The sequence below is a fragment of the Rhinopithecus roxellana genome, chromosome 3 (genome assembly GCF_007565055.1).
Source record: "Rhinopithecus roxellana isolate Shanxi Qingling chromosome 3, ASM756505v1, whole genome shotgun sequence".
NCBI classification, from domain to species: domain Eukaryota; kingdom Metazoa; phylum Chordata; class Mammalia; order Primates; family Cercopithecidae; genus Rhinopithecus; species Rhinopithecus roxellana.
The window spans coordinates 164,343,001-164,366,575 of NC_044551.1; the positions used below are offsets into that span (position 1 = coordinate 164,343,001).

Consider the following 23,575-nt stretch of genomic DNA (forward strand, 5'->3'; position numbering starts at 1 on the left):
AAAGTGCTGGGATTACAGGTGTGAGCCATCGCGTCCAGCCTCAGCTCTTTTAAGATTGCTCTCTGTGCTGGATTGGTTTATTGTGTCATGAATCCAATTCTGATAACTCACTGTGCCATGTATTAACTGTTAATGGTACAGCTGGAGAACACAGCAAATGGTCTGATCCCAGTGTCCTGCTTCACATTACAACAACTCTCTGATATAAGTAGGGAAGGTTTGTTCTCAGAATTTCATAAGGGCAGTCTGAGACTTAGGAGATTTTTTACCACATAAAGCTCTTAGAGGGTAGAAGACTCCTATAGTGTGATTTGACCTAACCTCTAACCCTATAGAGATGGTCTTACTCATTTGGGAATGGGTTAAGGCAAGCACAGATACAGAATATGTGGAAAGAAAGCCCTTCTGCTTCAAAATATTCTTCCCCCTTCCCTTCCCCAGCCCCTCCTTTATGTATACTAATAATCAGAGATTAATCTGGATTACTAAACTTTTTTTCTTAATATAAAATTTTCCTTTGAGGTTTACAATCATATCAGACTTCATTATTTTAAATACTATTTCTGCCCATTTACAGTTCATACAAACTTTTAAAAAACATGTATTATCTTATTTAATCTTCAAGGACTGTAAGGCAAGTTATCCAGTTTTACCGATAAGAAAATTGAGGCTCAGAGATTAAGTGACTGGTCCAAGGTCAACAGTTAGTAAAGAACTGATCCTGGAGCAGTATATAGATGTGTGTGCTATTATCCTTACTGGTAATGTCTTTTAAAATGTGTCCCCAACCCCTGGGCCATGGACCAGTGCTAGTCTGTGGCCTGCTAGGAACCCAACCATACAGCAGGAGGTGAGCAGTGAGTGAGCAAAGCTTCATCTGTATTTCTAGCCATTCCCCATCGCTCATATTACTTCCTGAGCTCCACCTCCTGTCAGATCAGCAGTGGCATTAGATTCTCATAGAAGCATGAACCCTATTGTGAACTGCGCATGCGAGGGATCTAGGTTGTGCGCTCCTTATGAGAATCTAATGCCTGATGATCTGTCACTGTCTCCCATTTCCCCCAGATGGGACTATCTAGTTGCAGGAAAACAAGCTCAGGGCTCCCACTGATTCTACATTATGGCGAGTTGTATAATTATTTCATTATATATTACAATGTAATAATAAATATGCACCATAAATGTAATGTGCTTGAATCATCCCAAAACCAGCCCACCCCAGTGTCCGTGGAAAATTTGTCTTCCATGAAACCGGTCCCTGGTGCCAAAAAGGTTGGGGACTGCTGTTTTAAAAGCTACTTAACATAAGAGACACGTAGATATTTGTTAAATTATTAAAGTGATCTACCTGAAAGCATCTATAGTAAAGGAATGACTAGGAATGGCAGGGGTGGTAGTGGCCCGCCTTGGATAGGATAACCATAAGTATGAGAGAAGTAAGAGGAAAAATGAGCTTTACTGAGCTACATTTTGCTCATTTTGTGAGTTACACTGAAGGTCATCTTGCCTCCTCATAGACTTACCCATTATCAATGTCTACCACCTTTAGGGACTTAATAAACAGCACTGAGTGCCAGAATTTCCTTTTGTTACAGTTTATTGGGGGTTATTATATGCATCCCCAGTTACTTTGAGATTCTGGAGTTCCCCTGAGCCCTAAAGAGTCCCTGAAGAGACTATTCACAATTGGATATACTCATTTTCCTCTTGTACTTTTTTAGACAGGGGAGAATTGCCAAACAAAGAAATCTCCGTCTTCACTTCAGGAGTCTCCATCTTCACTTCAGGGAGCACTCAAAAAGAGATCAGCTTTTGAAGATCTCACTAATGTGAGTATGCTAGTCCAATCCTTTGCTATGGTTTTGCATAAGGCTTAGACACCCTCTTTCTTGAGGGACCTTTCCACTTTACCAGACCCTCTCGGGAATGTCGACAGCAAATTTTATTTGGGATCAATGACCCAGTTTCAGAAACTGCAGGGGCTCTGCTCCTGGCACATACCATCTGGAGCAATTGGTGGAGTTCTCGGGAAGCAGCAGACAGTGATTATCAGATATGAAATTGCAGATAACTATGAGAACTATGGAATTGCATTTAGATGAAGTCCAGAGGTGACTGTCCAGGCCCTCGAGGTAAGTATTTTGGTGGAATCATTGTAGTCTAGTGTAGTGTTTATCAATTCACACAGGACAATTTTTCTGTTGTGCAGGACTGATCTCAACTAGCATCCCTGGTCCTCAGGCATTAAATTCCACCAGCAGCCCAGTCATAGTGATAATCAAAAATGCCTCCAGATATACAGAACTGTTGAGAACCACAGTTCCATGATCCAGTCTTTAACTATAAGGATCTAGAAATTCAATTTTGGCTAGAATTCTTTCAAGTAACCTCCCTTCTGGTGTTACTAAGGTGCCAGTAAAAATCAGAATTAATAGAATGTTGTTAAATGAATATAGAATCAAGCCAAAGGCAATCTTTGTCTTAAAAAATAATAATAACTGATATACCTACTGGGTGCTTACCATATGTCAGGCACTATGCTAAGCATGTTATCCTGTATCAGCTCACTTAATCCTCATGTAATCCTATGAGGTAGATACTATAATCTCTTCTTGATAGATGAGGACTTCGCCAATGTTGGTTTTGAAGTCTGTGTTATCTAGGCTATAGATAATCCTGGTGAACTATTCTTGCCCTGCATTATATAGTGTACTTATGTAGCTACCAGAATACTTATATCTACTAAATAGTGTTTTACTCCCTTGGGCATAATTGGATAGGCATTGGCAAAGTTCTTTCCTTTAGATCCCTGCCCTTTAGATTCTGTATGACCACCTTTCTGCAAATACAATCTCTTCCCTATACAGATTACAACATAGTTTTTTTAAGTTATAGCTTTCTGCATAATTTCAGACCTACTATCAATTGGTAGAAAGAGCCCCTTCCCACACACACACACTTGTAAGGTTAGATTCATCTCCTGACTTATTTAACCATGGATGCAGAATTTGGCTGAAATAAGGTAGCCATAAATCAGGAGCAGATGCAGCCTATCTTAGTGTAACTTCCCTTGGTCCCTCCAAGTCCCTGACGGGAGTACAGTGACAATATGCAAGGAAAGTGTCTTAGTCCATATGGGCAATTATCACAAAACACCTTAGACTGGGTAACTTATAAACAACAAAAAGTTATTGCTCACAGTTCTGGAGGCCGAAAAGTCCAAGATCAAGGTGCTGGCAGATTTGCTATCTGGTGAGGGCCCATTCCTCATGGATGACATCTTTTGCCTGTGCCCTCACATGGTGGAAGAGGCAAACAAGCTTCCTCGGGCCTCTTTTATAAGGGCACTAATCCCATTCACAAGGGCTGTGCTCTCAAGACTTAATCACCTCTCAAAAGGCCTGTCTCTTAATAGCATCACATTGGAGATTAGGTTTCAACATAATGAATTTCAAAGGGACCCAAATATTCAGATCACAGCAGTAAAGTATCACAGCATATGAGAAACTTTCTTGTGACATCTGAGTCCCTTTTTTCATGAGTTTATCTTACCATTCAGAAAGAACAGACATACATGAACTGTATCAATAATAGGAAATCCATGCAGATATCTAGGACCCTCCTGATTCTCCAACTGAATTGAGCATCCGTTTGGCCCTATTTCCATGGGGTTAGGGGGCAGGGGAGCAAGGCATCATTAGCAGAGTTTCTGCCTCTAGCTCTCTAGCTGCTCAGAAGGCCCATTTCCCTTTTGCACTCAAGTTCTGAAGATTTACCTTGGTTACCTTGAATGGTCTTCGGTGCCTTCCAGAGACAGTTCCATCATTACAATGTACCTAAGCCATTCCTGAGGTTGGGCATTACTGCAGATATCCGAACTCATCTATTTGACAGTTGAGGGCTCCTTTCGCTCTGGGTTTTGGAGGTTCCCTATATGATAATTTGCTTCTTAACAGTCAGTATTATTAGGTCTCCATGTCTTCATCCCTGTGTTCTTCTCAACATTTACCACAGTGAGATCCTGGCCTGCCAAAAAGAGTTAATCTGCTTTAATTAGTTAATCTGCTGTGAGTTTTTCTTTTCCTCTCCCTTATCATTTCTAGCATGGGAAGGACTTGTGATATTTAAGAGCTGGTGCTAAGCCAGTAGACAGGGAGATAGGGCCAGATCCATGTTTGCCTAAATGGTTTTGTGTAAGTAGGACTTTCGTTTATTTATATATGTTATTTTATTTTATTTTATTTTATTTTATGTTTTATTTTATTTTATTTTTGAGATAAAGTCTTGCTCTGTTGTCCAAGCTGGTGTGAACACGGCTCAATGCAGCCTTAGCCTCCTAAATAGCTGGGACTACAGGTGCTCACCACCATGCCCAGCTAATTTGTGTATTCTTTCTGTAGAGATGGGATTTTGCCATATTGCCCAGGCTGGTCTTGAACTCCTGGGCTCAAGCAATCCTCCTGCCTCGACCTCCCAAAGTGCTGCGATTATAGGCGTGAGCCACCACACCCAACCTTCACTTCTATTTTCCTATTTTATGGTGAAAGAATTATGGGGAAGTACAAGTAAAGGTCCCCTTGAGCTTAAACTTGAAAATATCAGTACTTTGTACCTGCATGTATGGCAAGTAGAGAGTTTCATCTTGGGAGTTATGATCTCCACCTCTTTCTTGCCATGAACGCACTTCTTTTCCCATTCTGAATCTTGATTGCACATATAAGGAGTTTGCAAAACTTTAGGTGAAGTTGAAATGGCGACTGTGGCAAGCTCTTTGAAAAGCAGAGGTAGATGACTTGAGGTCCTAAGAAAGAATTTCCTATTGGACTGTAGTTGTTTATTATGATCTGATGATACAAAGACATACTTTTTTTCTACATTTCATTTGGAAATAACTTCAAATTTATGAAATGTTGCAAAAATAAAAATTGTACAAAGAACACCAGTATACCCTTTACTAGAGTACTTATTGTTGACATTTTGTCCCACGTGCTTTCTCATTTGCTTGTATATATCGTGGTCCCTTTACCCCTAAGTACAGTGTGTATTTCCTAAGAATAGGGAAATTGTCTTATATAACCACAATACACTTATCAATTTTCTAAATTTGCATTAATATAGCAGTTTTGTGTAAGTAGCAGTTTTGTGTAATCAATCATCCATATTCCAGTTTTGTCAGCTGACCTTATAACAACCTTTATAGCATGTTTTCCCCTCCAGTAAAGATCCAGGCTAGGATCATGTATTGTATTTACTTGTCTTTTACTTATCTTTTTAGCCTCTTAATCTGGAACATTTCCATAGCCTTTTTTTTTTTTTTTAATGACGTTGCCATTTTTGAGGATACAGTCCCACCCAACTCCCCACTTTGTAAAATAGAAAAATCCTCATTTTGTTTTTGTCTAATGTTTGCTTGTGACTAGATTGATACATTCTTGGCTAGGATACTGTGTAGGTGATGTTCTTGCTATCCTTCTCAAAGTATCATATCTGGAGGCACAGGATGTCTGTCTTTCATTGATAATGTTAATTTTGATCACCTGGTCAAGATGTTGCCTGATTTTTGTACTGTATCATTATCATTTATCTTTTTCTCTTGCAGTAAGGAATCTGTAGGGCATACTCTACAAGCATGAGCCTTCTCTTCTCCACTGTTTATTATCAGTATGGACTCATGAATTCATATTTTTCCGGTGGTTTACTGTTCATTATTGTACTTTATTCTGGTGTTCAAATTGCCCCATCTTTGGCCAGTTAGGAGTGCCTTCGATCTGACTACCGTGTCCTTGTGACATGCTCTCATAATTTTTTGAGCATTTTATTTCCAGCTTAAAAAGATGGTCCAAATTCATCTTATGCCTCCTTTGTCCAACCCCTGGAGTCAATCATTTCTCCAGAGTTCTGGTTCCCTTTAGTAGGGAGTGATATTAGATACCAAGATCTTGATGCTAGATGTGCTATTAGGGTGTCTGCCTTTTCTGCCCAGTCTGCAGACAGAGCTAAGAAATATCTGTATTTTTATATACACAAATGTGTACTTATACATATGTCTATATTTGTGTATGTATTTATATACACAAATATATATGTATAACTGGTTCAGTCTTAGGGTGTATGTGTCCAGGAATTTATTCCTTTCTTCTAGATTTTCTAGTTTATGTGCATAGAGGTGTTTATAGTATTCTCTGATGGTTGGTTGTATTTCTGTGGGGTCAGTGGTGATATCTCCCTTATTTCTGACTGTGTCTATTTTATTCTTCTCTCTTTTCTTATTAGTCTAGCTAACAGTCTGTTTTATTAATTTTTTTCAAAAAGCCAGCTCCTGGATTCATTGATTTTTTTGAAGGGTTTTTTGTGTCTCTCTTTCCTTCACTTCCACTTGAATTTTGATTACTTCTTGTCTTTTGCTAGCTTTGGGGTTTGTTTGCTCTTGGTTCTCTAGTTCTTTTAGTCGTGATGTTAGGTTGTTTATTTGAGATCTTTCTAGCTTTTTGATGTGGGCATTTAGTATTTGTACACACATATACCTATTTAGGAAATCATGAATTCATGCAGCTTCAATTTCAATACATAAAATTCTTTCTTGGGTTCACTAATTCTTATTTGTATGTTCTATAATGAGAACCCTGGCTCCTAAAAACATCAACACATTTACTTAATACTGTAATACAGCTAAAAGAGTTTCAGAATGGCTTCATCCAAACCACTGTAATAAACAAACCTACTAAAAAGAGTTCCAGATTTATTAGCAATATCTACACCCCCCTGCGGAGCTATCCTAATTGAGGATGTATACTTTGAAGGTGGCAGTCAAATACTATTTATAAGTGACTTGGATTGGTTATTTCTGATCTTTTCTTCTGCTTTCCTAAAAGAAAGGAAAAATCATTTAACATAGTTATGGTACTTATTTGAAATATAATTAGGTTCATTTATGTCATTTAATTTTTTAATTTAAAAAATTTTTTTGAGACAAGGTCTTGCTCTGTTGCCCAATCTGGAGTACAGTAGCGTGATCGAAGCTCACTGCAGTTTCAACCTCCCAGACTCAAGCAGTCTTCTTACCTTATTCCCCACAAGTGGCTGGGACCATAGGCATGTGCCCCCACACCGAGCTATATTTTTTTTATTATTATTTTGTGGTGACAGGGTCTCCCTATGTTGCCCAGGTTGGTCTTGAACTACCAGGCTCAAGTAATCCTCCCACCGTGGCCTCTCAAAATGCTGGGGCTACAGGCAAGAGCCACCATGACTAGCCTGTTTGTTTCATTTTAAAGACATAACTTTAAGTGTATTTTTACTGACATTATTAACAGTCCCATGATCTTTCCTACTGTTAAAAGTGTTAGTCAGGATTAGAGTCTGCGTGGAACTCCCCAAAGCCATGCGTTAAATAAATGCCACTTAGTGAGATGGGATAGATATATCACAGGTAGTATTGTGTTAGAGGTGTATCCTGAAGAGGCACACCCAGACAGCAAAGTCAATCATACTGCCTTTTTTCCCCTATGAAAATCTTATGAGGTCAAAGTGGAGTATGATGTTAACACAGCATCTTTTCAGTTGTGGGCCAGCTAGTAGGCCTGGCATAGAGCACAGAACTACATCCTGTATCTCTTGGAAACACGTAGGGCTGCTAGTTAACCAACACATACCAGTACTGCTGCACTGGTTGTTTGATGCTAGCTTCCACTGTGATTGATTGGCCCAGTGCCATACTGGTTGTGAGATGTTTGGATTATCACTCCTGGGAACACCCAACCAACTTATGTGGATCAGGACTTTCCTATGAGAGCCACCTATTAGGTAATTTGTGGTTTTCTTCATTTTCCTGCCTCCTCCTTCCCCCGTCCCGCACCCATTTTTTTTTTTTTTTTTTTTTTTTTTTTTTGCAGGCTTCTCAATGTCAACCTGTCCAGCCCAAGAAAGAAGCCAATAAAGAGTTTGTAAAAGATGTTTCTAAGAAGATAAACAGGAGCACACGTGCTCTTGGATTGGCCAAAAAGAATAAGCAGAATCTAAAATGGTGAGTGAGAGGGGACTCAGATGGCATTATTTTAGATGGTAGAGTATGTGACATCCTTTTGTCCCCATTGAGAACATATTTAGCAAGCCACAATGATGACTACCACATTAACCCTGGGTGCTGAGGTGGGCTCAGCTGTGGTTGCTGAAGAGTTATAGGCCTCTTCTGTCTCTCCTCTTTCATTATGTGTGTGCATAATGAAAGAGCTGTTGTCATTGGAAAATTTGCCAAAAGACCTTGTGCTCATCTTTTCCTGTCTTCTAGTAATTCAGTACCTGTTTGAGCTAGTCTGTGCTTTATAGTGTGGAGACAACTTAACTTTTCAGGGATTCTCAGCAGCTGACTGGTAGCTTGCCAGTCTGCTTATTCCATTAGAAGCTTTAGGGGAGGTTTGTACCTTATTACTGGAGATAAATTACTGTCTCCCTAGAGCAAAAACATGTGTTTTTCAGCTGTTACAGGTACCGTTCACAGGTTCTACAAGTACAGATGCACATTCCCATTTAGGTCTGAAAAAAGAATTTACCTCTAGGAAGACTTTTATTGAAAGATGACTTAGATAGTGGAATGAGACCTTTCTATATCCCCTCCTCATTCCAGTGAGAATTATTCTTCAGGGACTGACTAATCTACATCTGAATAGATTAGATAGATGCCTATTACCGGGCTAAAGTCAATTATACTGCCTTTTTTCCCCTCTGAAAATCTTATGAGGTCAAGGTGGAGTGATGTTAACACAACATCTTTTCAGTTATTTGCTAGCCAGAAGGCCTGGCATAGAGCACAGAACTACATCCTGTGTCTCTTGGAAACGTGTAGGGCTGCTATTTAGCCAACACATACCAGTACTATTGTACTGGTTGTTTGATGCTAGCTTCCACTGTGATTGGCTGGCGCAGTGCCATACTGGTTGTGAGATGTTTGGATTATCACTCCTGGGAACACCAAAGGGTAAGCTAAAAAGACTGAGTCACTCTAGAAAATAACGTGCACAGTCCGCAGGATATTTTGCTAATTACCCAGCAGAAAGAAGATTAGCATTTAGCCTTACTTGGTTTCCTGCTAAAATGGAATTCTGGAGTTTGCATGCATATTTTGACCTTAATTCTCTGCATTATTTTGAGTTGCTTTTATCGTTCTGACTTTAGCAGGGTAATCCTCACAAATGCCGTAAACATTCTTCTCTTCACTCAGGGTTCCGTGGAAAGGACCCTAATAATAGCCGGGAAACGAGTGATAGCTGCCATTATTGAGAGCTCACTGTGATCGCACAGTATAGTCATTAAGTCTTTTTTTTTAGTAACAGCTTTATTGAGATATAATTTGCATACCATACAGTTCACCCATTTAAAGTATACAATTCCATGGTATTTAGTATATTCACAGTTATACAGCCATCACAATCAATTTTTGGACATTTTCATTAACTCCAAAGAAACCCTGTACCTTTGGTTATCATCTCTCAATACCCCCAACCTGCCCAGCTTTGGGCAACCGCCGATCTACTTTCTGTCTCTATATAGATTTCCCTTTTCTGGATGTTTCATATAAATGGAATTAGACAATGTGTGGTCTTTTGTGTCTAGCTTCTTTCACTTAGCATGTTTTTGAGGTTATCCATGTCATAGCAGGTTATTAGTACTTCATTTCTTTTTATTGCCAAGTAATATTTCATTGCATATATACAACACATTTGGTTTACCCATCCATCAGTTGATAGATATTTGTATTGGTTCTACCTTTTGGTTATTGTAAATAGTGCTGCTATGAACATTTGTGTATACCTTTTTGTTTGAACACTTGTTTTCAATTCTTTTATGTATATACTTAGGAGTGTGGTTGCTGGGTCATACGGTAATTCTGTGTTCCATGTATCGAGGAACTGCCAAGCTGTATTCCATAGTGGCTACACCATTTTACATTTCCTCCAGTAGCGTATTTACTCGAGGAAATGTAAAATGGTATAACCACTGTGCAATGGTGGCAGTGTTTTGTTTTTGTTTTTCCTTGAGACAGAGTCTCACTCGTGTCACCCAGGCTGGAGTGCAATGGCGTGATCTCAGCTCACTGCAAACTCTGCCTCCCAGGTTCAAGCAATTCTCGTACCTCAGCCTCCCAAGTAGCTGGGATTACAGGCGCCCACCACCACACCTGGCTAATTTTTGTATTTTTAGTAGAGATGGGGTTTCACCATGTTGGCCAGGCTGGTCTCAAACTCCTGACCTCAGATATTCCACCTGCCTCGGCCTCCCAGAGTGCTGGGATTACAGGAGTGAGCCACCATGCCCAGCTGGCAGTGTTTTTTTTTTTTTTTAATATGTATATGGCCATCGTGGTGGGTGTGAAGTGGTATCTCCTTGTGGTTTTTAGGTTTGCATTTCTCTGACTAATGATGTTGAGCATCTTTTATGTGCTTATTGGCTATTTGATACTTCTTTGGAGGAATGTCTGTTTGGATCCTTTGCCCAGTTTTTATGCTTTTATTTCTTAATTTTTAAAATTTTATTTTTAATTGACATATAATAATTGTAAATAGTTATTGGTGTTTGTATTGTTGAGTTGTAAGAGTTCTTTATATATTTTAGATACAAGTCCCTGATCAGATATGAGTTGCAAATATTTTCATCCATTTTTTGCGTTATCTTTTCCACTTTGTTGATGATGTCCTTTGAAGTACACAAATTTTTAATTCTGAAGAAGTCTACTTTATTTTTTCTTTTGTTTATGATTTTGATGTCATACCTAAGAAACCACTGCCAAATCCCAGGTTAAGAAAATTTATACCTGTTTACTTCTAAGAGTTTTAAAGTTTTAGCTCTTAACTTAGGGTTTTGATCTATTTTCAGTTAATTTTTGTTGGTGGTGTGTATTAGGAGCCTTAACTTCATTGTTTTGAGTGTGGATATCCAGTTTTTCCAGCACTATTTGTTGAGAAAACTAACCTTTCTTAATTGTCTTGGCACCCTTGTGGGAAATCAATTGACCATAAATGTGTTTATATATGGACTCTTAATTTTATTTCATCAATCTATATGCCTCTCATTAACTATCATAATGCCAGTACCATATTGTCTTGATTATTGCAGCTTCATGTTGTGTTTTGAAATTGGGAAGTGTATTTTGGGAGGCCGAGGAGGGCGGATCACGAGGTCAGGAGATCGAGACTATCCTGGCTAACACGATGAAACCCCGTCTCTACTAAAAAATACAAAAAAATTAGCCGGTGGTGGTGGTAGGCGCCTGTAGTCCCAGCTACTCGGGAGGCTGAGGCAGGAGAATGGCGTGAACCCGGGAGGCGGAGCTTGCAGTGAGCTGAGATCTGGCTACTGCACTCCAGCCTGGGTGACAGAGCGAGACTCCGTCTCAAAAAAAAAAAAAAAAGGAAATTGGGAAGTGTGACTCCTCCAAACTTTGTTCTTGTTTTTCAAGATTGTTTTGACTATTTTGGGCTCATTGCAATTCTATATAAATTTTAGAATCAGCTTGTCAATTTCTACAAACAAGCTAGCTGGGATTCTTGCACAAATTGCCTTGGATCTGTGGATCAACTTGGGAAGTATTGATATGTTTTTTTTTTCTTTTTATTTATTTATTTATTTATGTATTTATTTATTTATTTATTTTTGAGACAGAGTCTTGCTCTGCCGCCCAGGCTGGAGTGCAGTGGTGCAATCTTGGCTCACTGTAACCTCCACCTCCCAGGTTCACGCGATTCTCATGCCTCAGCCTGCCCAAGTAGCTGGGATTACAGGTGTGTGGCCACCACACCTGGCTTTTTTTTTTTTTTTTTTTTGTATTTTTGTAGAGACAGGGTTTCACTATGTTGGGCAGGATGGTCTCAAACTCCCGACCTGAAGTGATCTGCCCACCTCAACTTCCCAAAGTGCTGGGATTATAGGCATGAGCTACTGTGCCCAGCCTGACATCTTAACAATATTAAGTTTTCTAATTCATGAATATGGATATCTATCTATTTAGATATTTAGTTTTTTCAATGGTTTTTACAGTTTCCAGAGTATAAGTTTTATGTTTATTTTGTTAAATTTATTTCTAAGCATTTTCTTCTTGACACTATTGTAAATGGAATTGTTTACTTAATTTCATTTTTAGATTATTCATTGCAAGTATATAGAAACACATTTGGTTTTTGTATATTGATTTTGTGTCCTGGAATCTTGATGAAGATGTTCATTCTAATAGTTTCTGTGTGTATTCCTTAGGATTTTCTCTATATAAGATCATGTCATCTGTGAATACAGATAGTTTTACTTTTCCAAACTGGATGCCTTTTATTTAGTTTTCTTGCCTAGTTTCCCTGGCTACAACCTCTAGTACAATGTTGAATAGAAGTATCAAGAGTTGGACATTCTTGTTTTCTCCCTGATCTTAGGCGGAAAGTATCAGTCTTTCACCATCACGTACGATGTTAGCTTTGGGTTTTTTGTAGATGCCCTTTATCAGGTTGAGGAACCTCCCTTCTATTCCTTGTTTGTTAAGTGCTTTTTATCATGAAAGAGGGTTAGATTTTGTCAAATGATTTTCCTGGATCTTTTGAGATGATCATGTAGTTTTTGTTTTCTATTCCATTAATATGATGTAGTACACAAATTGAGTTTTGGGTGTTAAATTAATCTTGCATTCCTGGGATAAATCCCACTTGGTTGTGGTGTATAATCCTTTTGTATGTTGCTGGATTTGGTTTGCAGTATTTGGCTGAGGATTTTTGTATTTATATTCATAAGAGGTATCGGTCTGTAGTTTTCTAGTGGTGTCTGTCTGTTTTTGGTATCAGAGTAATACCGACCTCATAGAATGAGTTAGAAACTTCCCACTTTTTGTATTTCTTGGAAGAGTTCATGAAGAACTGGTATTAATTGTTTAAATGCTTGGATAGAACTGAAGCCATTTGGGCCTGGACTTTATGAGTAGTTTTTGATTATTGATTTGATATCTTGTTATAGGTCTATTCAGATTTTCTGTTTTCTTCTTGAGTCAGTTTTGGTAGTTTGTGTCTTCCTAGGAATTTGTCCATTTCATCTCAATTATCTAATTTATTGACATTCAGTTGTTTATAACGTTCCTTTAAGTGTTTTTGAGCATATTAATTTGTTGAATCTTCACAATAAGCCTACGAAGGAGACAGTATGATCCCCATTTTATAGGTGGAAAAAACTGAAGCACAGAGAGTTAACTTGCCCAAGGTCACCCAGTCAGTAAGTGGAGGAGCCAGGATTTGAATCCAGGCAGTCTAGCTCCAGAGTACATGTTCTTACCATAGCTAGACTATCTAAAGATCTTCTCTAAAAGTTATCAGGAGGGACCTGGACTCTATCTGGTGAAGCAGAACCTTTTGAAGCACTTTTTTTTCCTTAACAAATCAGTTGGTTTTCATTCTGTTCCTAGATTTGTACAACTATCACCACTATCTAATTTTAGAACTTTTTCAACACCCCCCGTCCACTAAATCCATACCTATTAGGAGTTCCTTTCCCTTCCCAATCCCCCTTTCTACTCCTACCACTGTCCCAACTTCAGGAAACCACTAGTCTACTTTCTGCTATGGATATACCTCTATGGATATGTCCATTCTGCATATTTCGTATTGAACTAAGTCATATCATATCTGGTCTTTTGAAGGTATTTACTCCTGCTGAGACTGGTGATTATATCTGCCTGAAATTCTCTCTCTTCTTATTCTGATCTTTAGTCTTCCTGTGATTTGGTTTCACTAGATTCATCACTCTAATTGAATATACAATCCTATTCAAAACAAAGCTTTGCATCTGACACATGTGACAAGTTTCTATTTTGAGCTTTTTATTACCTCCATTGGGAAAGCATCTCCTTAATAGCCCAGAGTGAGGGGAATGGAGTTAGATACTACCAATGTTAATTATCAGCCCACCTCTCTCATTAGCCTTCAAACAATATGAATTTCAACCTGAAGTTTACCAGATGCGTTGGGTTGATAGACAAAGACAAATGCAGCTAGTGAAGGAGACTGATGTATGAACAGATAACTCATACAATGTGATAAGTATTATAATAAAAGCCTTTGTGTGTAAGGTAATGAAGCATATATAAGAAAGCGTAACATGAATTTCAATGGGAAAATTATAGAAAAGTGTAGGGATCTAGGCCATAGAAACTATACAGTGTACTACTTAAGTTGATTCACCATGGTACCTATTGATTTTGTCCCTCTCATCTGTCTTATGGGGTTGAAACCTCTTCCCCTTTCATACCTTTAGTAAATGTAGCAACAAAAGGAAATGGTAGGTGAGGATTCTAGGAACTACATTTTTCTTACCCAGACATTGTTTCCTTCACAGGCATGAGCTGGAAGTCACACCAGTAGTAGCCTCTACTACCGTGGTACCAAACATTATGGAGAAAGCACTCATTCCAGACATATCCAACACCTCCAAAACACCCAACACTGAGGAGGCATCTCTCTTCAGAAAGCCATTAGTTTTAAAAGAGGAACCCACTATTGAGGATAAAGCCCTTATCAATAAGTCATTATCTTTAAAGAAGTGCTCAAATCATGGGGAGTTGTCCCTATTGGAAAAGCCACAGCCCCTGCAGGAGGAGAGTGGCAGTGATGATGAGTTTGTTGTAGAGCCAATGACTTTTAAGAAGACACATAAAACTGAGGAGGCAGCCATCACCAAGAAGACATTATCCTTAAAGAAGAAGATGTGTGCAAGTCAGGGGAAGCAGTCCTGCCAGGAAGAGTTGTTGGCTTTGCAGGATGTCAATACTGAAGAGGATTTCTTCCTTATGGAGTCAATGAGTTTTAAGAAGAAGTCTAAAACTGAGGAGTCAATCCCAATCCATAAGCTATCATCTTTAAAGAAGAAATGTACCATTTATGGGAAGATGTGCCACTTTAAGAAGCCACCAGTATTGCAGACAACCATCTCCGGAGCGATGTCCTCCATTAAGAAGCCATTGTCCTTTAAGAAGAAGCCTACCACTGAGAAGGCGACCCTTTTCCAAGAGCTATCTGTATTTCAAGAGAAGCACACCACTGAGCATGAGATATCCATCTTGAAGAAATCATTGACCTTGCAGAAGACCAACTTTAAAGAGGATTCCCTTGTTAAGGAGCCATTAGCCTTTAAGAAGAAGCCTAGCACTGAGGAGGCAATCATGATGCCATTAATATTAAAGGAGCAGCGCATGACTGAGGGGAAGAGGTCCTGCCTAAAGCCATTAATATTGCAGGTGATCACCTCTGGAGAGAAGTCGCTCATTACAAAGCCATTGTCCATTAAAGAAAAGCCATCTACTGAGAAGGAGTCCTTTTCCGAGGAACCATCTGCAATGCAAGAGAAGCATATCACTCAGGAGGAAGTTTCCATCTTAAAGGAGTCCTCATCCTTGCTAAAGTCTCCAACCGAAGAGTCACTTTTTGATGAGACTTTGACTTTTACAAAGAAGTGTACCATTGAGGAGGCACCCTCCACCAAGAAGCCTTTAATTTTAAAGAGGAAGCACACCACTCAGGGGACAATGTCCCACTTGAAGAAACCACTAGTATTACAGACCACCTCTGGAGAGAAGTCACTTATTAAGGAGCCACTGTCCTTTAAAGAAGAAAAAGTGTCTTTAAAGAAAAAGTGTACCATACAAGCGATGATGTCCATCTGTCCAGAACTGTTGGACTTTCAGGATATGATTGGTGAAGATAAGAATTCTTTCTTTATGGAGCCAGTGTCATTTAGGAAGAACCCTACAACTGAGGAGACAGTACTTACCAAGACATCATTGTCTGTACGGAAAAAGAAAATTACTCAGGGGAAGATGTCCCACTTAAAGAAGCCACTGGTCTTACAGAAGATCATTTCCAAGGAGGAGTCACTCTATAAGAAGCTGTTGCCCTTTACGATGAAATCTACAACTGAAGAAAAGTTCCTCGTCCAGGAACCATCTGCATTGAAAGAGAAGCACACCACCTTGCAGGAAGTGTCCCTCTCAAAAGAGTCATTGGCCATCCAGGAGAAGACTACCACTGAGGAGGAATTCTCTCAGGAACTATTTTCATTGCATGTTAAGCATACCGACAAAAGTGAGTCCCTCTTCCAGAAGGCTTTGGTCTTGCAAGAGAAGACTGATACCAAAGAGGATTCCTTGAAGAAGCTGTTGGCCTTGCAGGAGAAAAGCGCCATGGAAGAAGAGTCCTTTATCAATAAGCTATTGGTTCTGAAGAAGGAGCTTTCTGCTGAGGCAGCCACAAACATAGAGATGCAATTGTCTTTAAAGAAGCAGTCCACTGCTCAGGGAGAAGTGTTCCTCCTGAAGAAGCAGTTGGCTTTGAATGAGAACATCAGTGAAGAGGAGTTCCTTATTAAGCAGCCACTGGCCTTGGAGGGATATCCCAGCATTGAGGAGGGGGAGACCCTCTTCAAGAAGCTTTTGGCCATGCAAGAGGAGCCCAGCATTGAGAAGGAGGCTGTCCTCAAGGAGCCCACTGTTGACAAAGAAGCTCACTTTAAGGAAACTTTGACCTTGCAGGAGAAGCCCAGCATTGAGCAGGAGACCCGCCTCAAAAAGCCATTAGCCTTGCAGATGTCTGCCATCAATGAGGCATTCCTCTTAGAAGATATGATAGCTCTGAATGAGAAACCCACCACTAGGAAGGAGTTGTCCTTCAAGGAGCCATTAGCCTTACAAGAGAGTCCCACCTACAAGGAAGACACCTTTCTCAAAACATTCTTGATTCCCCAAGTTGGAACCAGCCCAAATGTGTCTGGCACTGCCCCTGAATCCATAACAGGCAAGTCCAGCATTGCTACCGTGACCAGCGTGGGCAAATCTGGTACCATCAACGAGGCATTCCTCTTCGAAGATATGATAACTCTGAATGAAAAACCCACCACTGAGAAGGAATTGTCCTTCAAGGAGCCATTGGCCTTACAAAAGAGTCCCACCTGCAAGGAAGACACCTTTCTGGAAACATTCTTGATCCCCCAAGTTGGAACCAGCCCATATGTGTCTAGCACCACCCCTGAATCCATAACAGGCAAGTCCAGCATTGCTACCATGACCAGCGTGGGCAAGTCCAGTACCACCACCGAGTCCAGTGCATGTGAATTTGCTTCTGATAAACCTTTCTCACCACAGGCCAAGGGACCACCAAAGGAAGTATTCATCTCTCTTTCTTCTTAAATTAGATAAAGTGTTCTTTGATATCCTGGACGTGGCTGCTAGCAAAGTGGTTTTTTTTTTTTTTCCTTCCTAAGCAGTTGAGCCATATACAGTAAGTTATTGAGAGTATCCCTCTACCTAGTGAGAGGGTGATACTTCTTGGGTTTACTTCTGGTTTTATTTAATGATAGGTGATGCAGAATCATCTCTTCTCACCGTTTATAGCCTGAGGTTACCCATGATATGGAATACATTTCCCAGGTTCTTTGGCATTTTTCTCTTAAATCAAGTTGGTGTTGTAGAATCTCTTGACTTCCTGATTGGCACAGTGATAGATCTAAGCAATCAGAAAGTATTTATTCCAGTAATACCACAAGGGTCTGGACTACTGTGCTGTATACTTGGGCTTTGCAGTAGTGGCCAGGTAATTTCATTCAGGAAATTGCCTTTCTTAGTAATTGTAATTTGCATCACAATGGGCTTTGGTAAAAAAAATGGGCAAAGTTCATAGGAGCATCTCCCAAGAAATGTGGTCTTTACATTGTAAATTTGAATAATGAAGGGATGATATTTAGCAAGCAGGAGGAGAAATGTCCTTTTTGTAGTAAAACAACCTGGGTAAAGGTATAGAAGGGAGGAAAAGACTACCAAGATGAATTGGGCCAGATCAAAGCATTGACATAATTAGGGACCTAAGAAGACCGGTAACACAGCTGAAATAATAAAATAAGAATGTCCATCTTGGAGAATCTTGAGCTTACCTATAAAAAGGGTCCCTTGTTCCTAGGGCAGCGAAGGTAATATACAACAAAGACTAGGCATTTCTTGATCACTGGACCATATGAGGATTGCACGGCCAAGGAGTACTGTGTTGTGGCCTAACATATACAAGGCTTGAGACACCTTAGCAGAAGAAGACAGTGGAGAGAAAGGAGTAATCCTTGATATGTATGTGCTAAGTCTTCCTTGGAATAATTCTCCTCGTAATATATCTTTTTGGTGATTTCTAAGCAGATAACGTCATGGGAAGATATTGACGAGGACAGCAGTGATCCAAGTTTCAACCCAATATATGCCAGGGAAATCTTCAGTTACATGAAAGAGAGAGAGGTATGTAGGTTTCTTGGGTTTGGGGGTGGGCAATGATTTCTAGTTTTCATTTCCTCATCATTCCATCCTTCAGTATGCAAGTTGAAAGGGTTGGTAATAATGATGATAAAAATAATAATAGCAACAACTAACATATTAGTAGCTTTCTGTGAGTTGGATATTGTACTAACAGATTTGTAGATATTATCTTAATTCTCTCAGTGACTTCATGACGGTAGGCATTATTATCTCCCTCTTACAGATAGAGGAAACTGCCCAGAGTCATGTAAGTGGTATATGGTAGAGCTGGGATATGAGCTAAAGTCTGATTACCTTGAAGACCATAATCCTGTACATCTAATTGCTAAGAAGACAGTCTTAGACACAAAAATGGTCAAGTAGTCTCTGAGTGGCTGTTCTTAGAGATCTTTTTCCTTCCCTATGCATGTTTCTGGCATTGTATGCAAAATCATATTCTTTGTTTCATCTCTCCAAACTGGTGAAATTTTCTTTCTCCTTTGAAATCTGCCAGTCTCCTTTACCACTAATATTCATCAATTCCAAAGTTTCTTCTATCTCAACAGAATAGATGGGACCAGGATTATCTACCAAGTAGAATTTTTAGCAGGTCATGTATAAGAGGGTGCGTGGATGGAAACCCACCTACAGATCCACCTACAGATCCACCTATCCTCTTTATAGAGAGAGTGCAATTGATTAACTGACTCCAAAGCCCACACTTTTTCTGGCATACCTAAGTAAGGGACATCTTTGTTATAATAAAAGTGTGAGCCTTGGTTCAGCAGTATCAGTTTCACTTGAGATCTTGTTAGAAATGCAGATACCTAGCCCCATCCCAGACCTTCTAAATCAGAATCTGAAGTTTTACATGATCCCCAAGTAGTGCATATGTATGTTAAAGTTTGAGAAGTACTGTTCTACATAGCATGGTATTGTACTTTAGACTGAATTGCAAAGAAGGGGCAGAACCTTTTTGGCATTTGTCTACAGCTATAGGTATGTTTCTGCCCTTATTCCCCCTGGATTCTTCAATGTCCACTCTGACACTTGAATATCACATGTGTCTATTTCCTAAAGGATAACTGCAACTTGCCTGGAAAAGGATACTTTGATCTGCCCCTATCTAATACCAGTTGAAAATAAGGAGTTAGAACTATGAGGGAGAAGTTAATTGTTAAGTTACAATTTTGAACTACAAGAAGAGTTTATTTATTAACATTTCTTTCTCATCGATGCCAGGAACAGTTTATACTTACAGATTACACGAACGAGCAGATTGAAATCACCAGTGACATGAGGGCCATTCTTGTGGACTGGTTGGTGGAGGTGCAGGTAAGCCTGACAACTCCTGCTTTAAGGAGCTGCTGTTCTCTTTCTCATTCAGGGCTGCCAGGCCAAAAGCATGGTAAAAATGTACGGGGTCTACAGAGTTGAATAAGCCGTGGTTCCTGCCCTCAAGGAGCTCATGATTTAAGAGGCAAGATACTGTGAGAACTAATTGTAAGGAGAGACTGTTTCTAGAAAAGGCAGTGATGGTATGGTCGTTTTATCATTCTTAAAGTCTTGTAAAAGTATATCTAGTGATTTGGATTGGAGTCGATGACAAAGTCTTTCAAGCTTTGGGTGGAATGAATAATAGGAAGTACAGTGTGGCACAGGACATCACAGGTAGCTCTTTGCCCAAGGTTAGACATTGAGGGAATACTGCTATGAATACTTAGTTATTATTTTATACTAAGGAAGGAGAGCCCAGAGTAGTACATAGCATATAGTGGGGGTTCAGTAAGTGTTTGTTGAATGAATGGAATTGAAAGAATTGCTATGTAGTTTGCAAGGAAACATACAGCATGGTCAGTCTATGCCCAGCAGTCTTAGTATGTAATTAGGAAGAAAAGACAATATAGTTTTATATCCTTTGTTAAGTATCAGAGGAGTGGTTCAGGCTCATTTTAGAGTGACAGACCAAGGAATTGCGGTGGACACAGTGTGTCTGAACATCAGAAAAGCATGAAAATGTCTCTCGTCTTATGAAAATGGTAGAGAACAGTAAATCAGATAAGAGTAAAATTTGGGTAGATCTTAAATAAGTGAAATAGAACCCAAAGATTGCTTATCACTGCCAAGCTGGAAAGAAATTTCTAGTGACTGCCATTGGACTTTGTTCTGCTTAACATTCTCATTAGTGATGTAAATGAGAACAGAGAAGATGTATTCATTAAATTCCTAGATGGCATGAAACTAGGAGTAGGGATAGGAAATAAATGGCTTACAGAGAAAAAATATCTCTGCCAGCTGGAATGATGAACTAAATATTTTTTATTTAAAGTTTTTGTTATTGCATAAAAATGTAGCAAAAAGAAATTATAATTACCTGTGATCCCACAACCCTAAACCGCTGTTCTCATTTGTTTGCATATATTATCTCCCCATGTACTCATTTGGGGGTGTGTATAGTCTATTTGATCACATGTGTAAATAAATATTTAGTCTATTTTCTTCACGTGTTAATTTTGTAATCACTACCATAGTTAAGGTACAGAATTGTTCCATCGCCATAAGGATCCCTCATGCCACTTTTTGTTAGCCACAACTATCTCCCTTCCCTCTCCTTCCTGTCCCTGACAAATTATTTGTTTTCCATCTCTATAATTTTGTCATTTCATGAATGTTATATAAGTGGAATCATACAGTGTATAGCCTTTTGAGCTTGATGTTTACTACTCACCATAATTCCCTTGAGATCCATACAAGTTGTGTGTATGAATAGTTCATTCCTTTTTGTTGCTAAGTAGTATTCCATGGTACAGATGTACCACGGTAATATAGTTTGGCTGTGTCTGCACCCAAACCTTATCTTGGATTATAGCTCCCATAATCCCCACGTGTTGTGGGAGGGACCCAGTGGGAGGTAAGTGCATCATGGGGGTGGGTTTTTCCCATGTTGTTCTTGTGATAGTGGATATGTCTCACGAGATCAGATGGTTTTATAAAAGGCAGTTCTCCTGCACACACTCTCTTGCCTGCCACCATGTAAGATGTGCCTTTGCTGCTCCGTCACCTTTCGCCATGATTGTGAGGCCTCCACAGCCATGTGGAGCTGTGAGTCCATTAAACCTCTTTTTCTTTATAAATTACCCAGTCTCAGGTATTTCTTCATAGAGGTATGAAAATGGACTAATACACATGGTATGTTTAACCATTCACCTACGGAAGGACTTTTGGGTTGTTACTAGTTTTTAACTATTAAGAATAAACTTACTATGAATATTTGAATACAGGTTTTTTGTGAATATAGTTTTTATTTCTCTGGGATTAATACTGAAGAGTGTGACAGTTCTATTAATTTTTAGCATATGTATAGATTTGCATAACCACCACTAGGATTAGGAAATAGAACAGTTTGATCATGCCATAAAAACTTCCTTATGTTATCTGTTTAGAGTCACACCTACCTCCCTAACTTCTGGAAACCACTGATCTATTCTCTATCGTTGCCTTTTCAAGAATATTGTATAAATGATTTGCATTATATGTAACCTTATGAGACTGGCTTCTTTCATTCAGTATGATGCCTTTAAGATTTATTCAAGTTGTTGCAGATATCATAATTCATTCTTTTTATTGCTGAGTGGTATTCTATGGTTCGGATATATCACTGTTTATCCATTCTCCTGTGGAAGCATATTTAGTTTGTTTCCAGATTTTGATGACTGTGAAAAAAACTGTACATTAATGTACAGGTTTTTATGTGAAGATATGTTTTAATTTCTAATGTCAGCACACAGGAGTGGGATCGTTGGGACATATGATAAGTGTATGTTTAACTTAATTAGAAATTGCCACAGAGTGGCTGTGCATCTTGTATTCTCACCTCCAGTGCATGAGAGTTCTGGTTGCTCTGCAACCAGTTTTGTCATTTATTGCTTTGTGTTTTTTGAAGTTCTGTTGTTAGAGGAACATACACATTTAGGATTATTATATTTTCTTTATATTTATTTCTGACTTTTTCTTCATATAACAATGGTTATATGATTGCAAACATCTTTCCTGTCAAACTGACATATTTCTATATCCATTTTGTTTGCAGTATGGTATTGCTCTTCTGTCATACCCATCCTGCTATTAATGGACATTTAGGTTATTTTCAAATATTGCTCTTTGAAATAACCCTGTAGTGAATATACATATATGTGCATTTTTTATAATTTTACTATTGTTTCTTTGGACCAAATGACTAGGAATAGCGTTATTAGATCAAAACATGCACATGAAAAATTTTTGTACATGTTGACAACTGTCCTGAAATGTCATGACCATTTATGCTTTTACCATTACTGAATGAAAATGCTTATTTTCCCATAATCTTATCAACACAAGAACTTATATTTTTTACCATCCGATAAGTGAAACATTTTAATGTGTTATTTTAGTTAGATGTACAGAAGCATTGGCATTTTAAGTAGTCAGGTTTATCAGTTCTTTCCCTTATAGCTTTAAGATTTGTTTCTTGCTTAGGAAAGTCATTAGCCCAGAATTATATAAATATTTCTCCAAATTTTTTTCTAGAATATTTATAGTTTCATTTCTACTTGTAAATCCTTAGTCTGTTTGGTGTCAGAATCTAAACACCTTTCTCCAATGATTATCCAGTTATTCTAACACCATTTATTTTCATTATACACTGGTTTGAAATGACACCTTTATCATATATACTTCAGTTTGTTTGTAGTCTTTCCAGTTCTCCCATTGATCTATTTGTCCACTCTAACATCAGTAGTATGCTGTTTTTATTATTATGGCTTTGTAATATAGTTATTGCCTCTTTGCTCATCTTTTATAAAATATTCCTGGTTGTTCTTGCATATTAATTCTTCCAGGTGAGCTGTAGAATAATTTTGTCAAGTTTTCAAAAATAGCCCGTTAGGATTAATTCAGGAAAAATTCACAGACTTTATAATATCGAACTTACCAAGCCAGTTATGTTGTGTCTATTTACTTCCCAGTTATTTTACAATTTCAAGTTTGAAAAAATTGTCTTCATGTTGGTCCCACTAACTTAAAAATGTTTTTCTTGAGTATTGAGAATTTTTTAAATGTTATAAGTGTTATCCTTTTTCCAAGATTTATTGTGAGTTTATTGGGAAACAGTTGATTTCTTAATGTATTTTATGTTCATGTACTTTGCTGAAATTAGTCATGATTTGTTTAATTTACTCTTGGACTTGATATGCTTATAGGTTATTTAGAATTTTTGCATCTTTGCTCATAAATCAGATTCCTTTTTAA

At 38.7% G+C, this 23,575-nt stretch overlaps 1 protein-coding gene across 1 annotated transcript in view; it reads left to right on the top strand.

Moving 5' to 3' along the window:
* CCNB3 (cyclin B3) overlaps nt 1–23,575 on the top strand; it is a 47,046-nt gene that overhangs the window by 4,838 nt on the left and 18,633 nt on the right. The window contains exons 4-8 of the mRNA XM_030926680.1: nt 1,725–1,832; nt 7,896–8,026; nt 14,359–17,176; nt 18,194–18,289; nt 19,529–19,621. Of these exons, the coding sequence (XP_030782540.1) occupies nt 1,725–1,832; nt 7,896–8,026; nt 14,359–17,176; nt 18,194–18,289; nt 19,529–19,621 (3,246 nt within the window). The remainder of the gene's footprint in view (nt 1–1,724; nt 1,833–7,895; nt 8,027–14,358; nt 17,177–18,193; nt 18,290–19,528; nt 19,622–23,575) is intronic.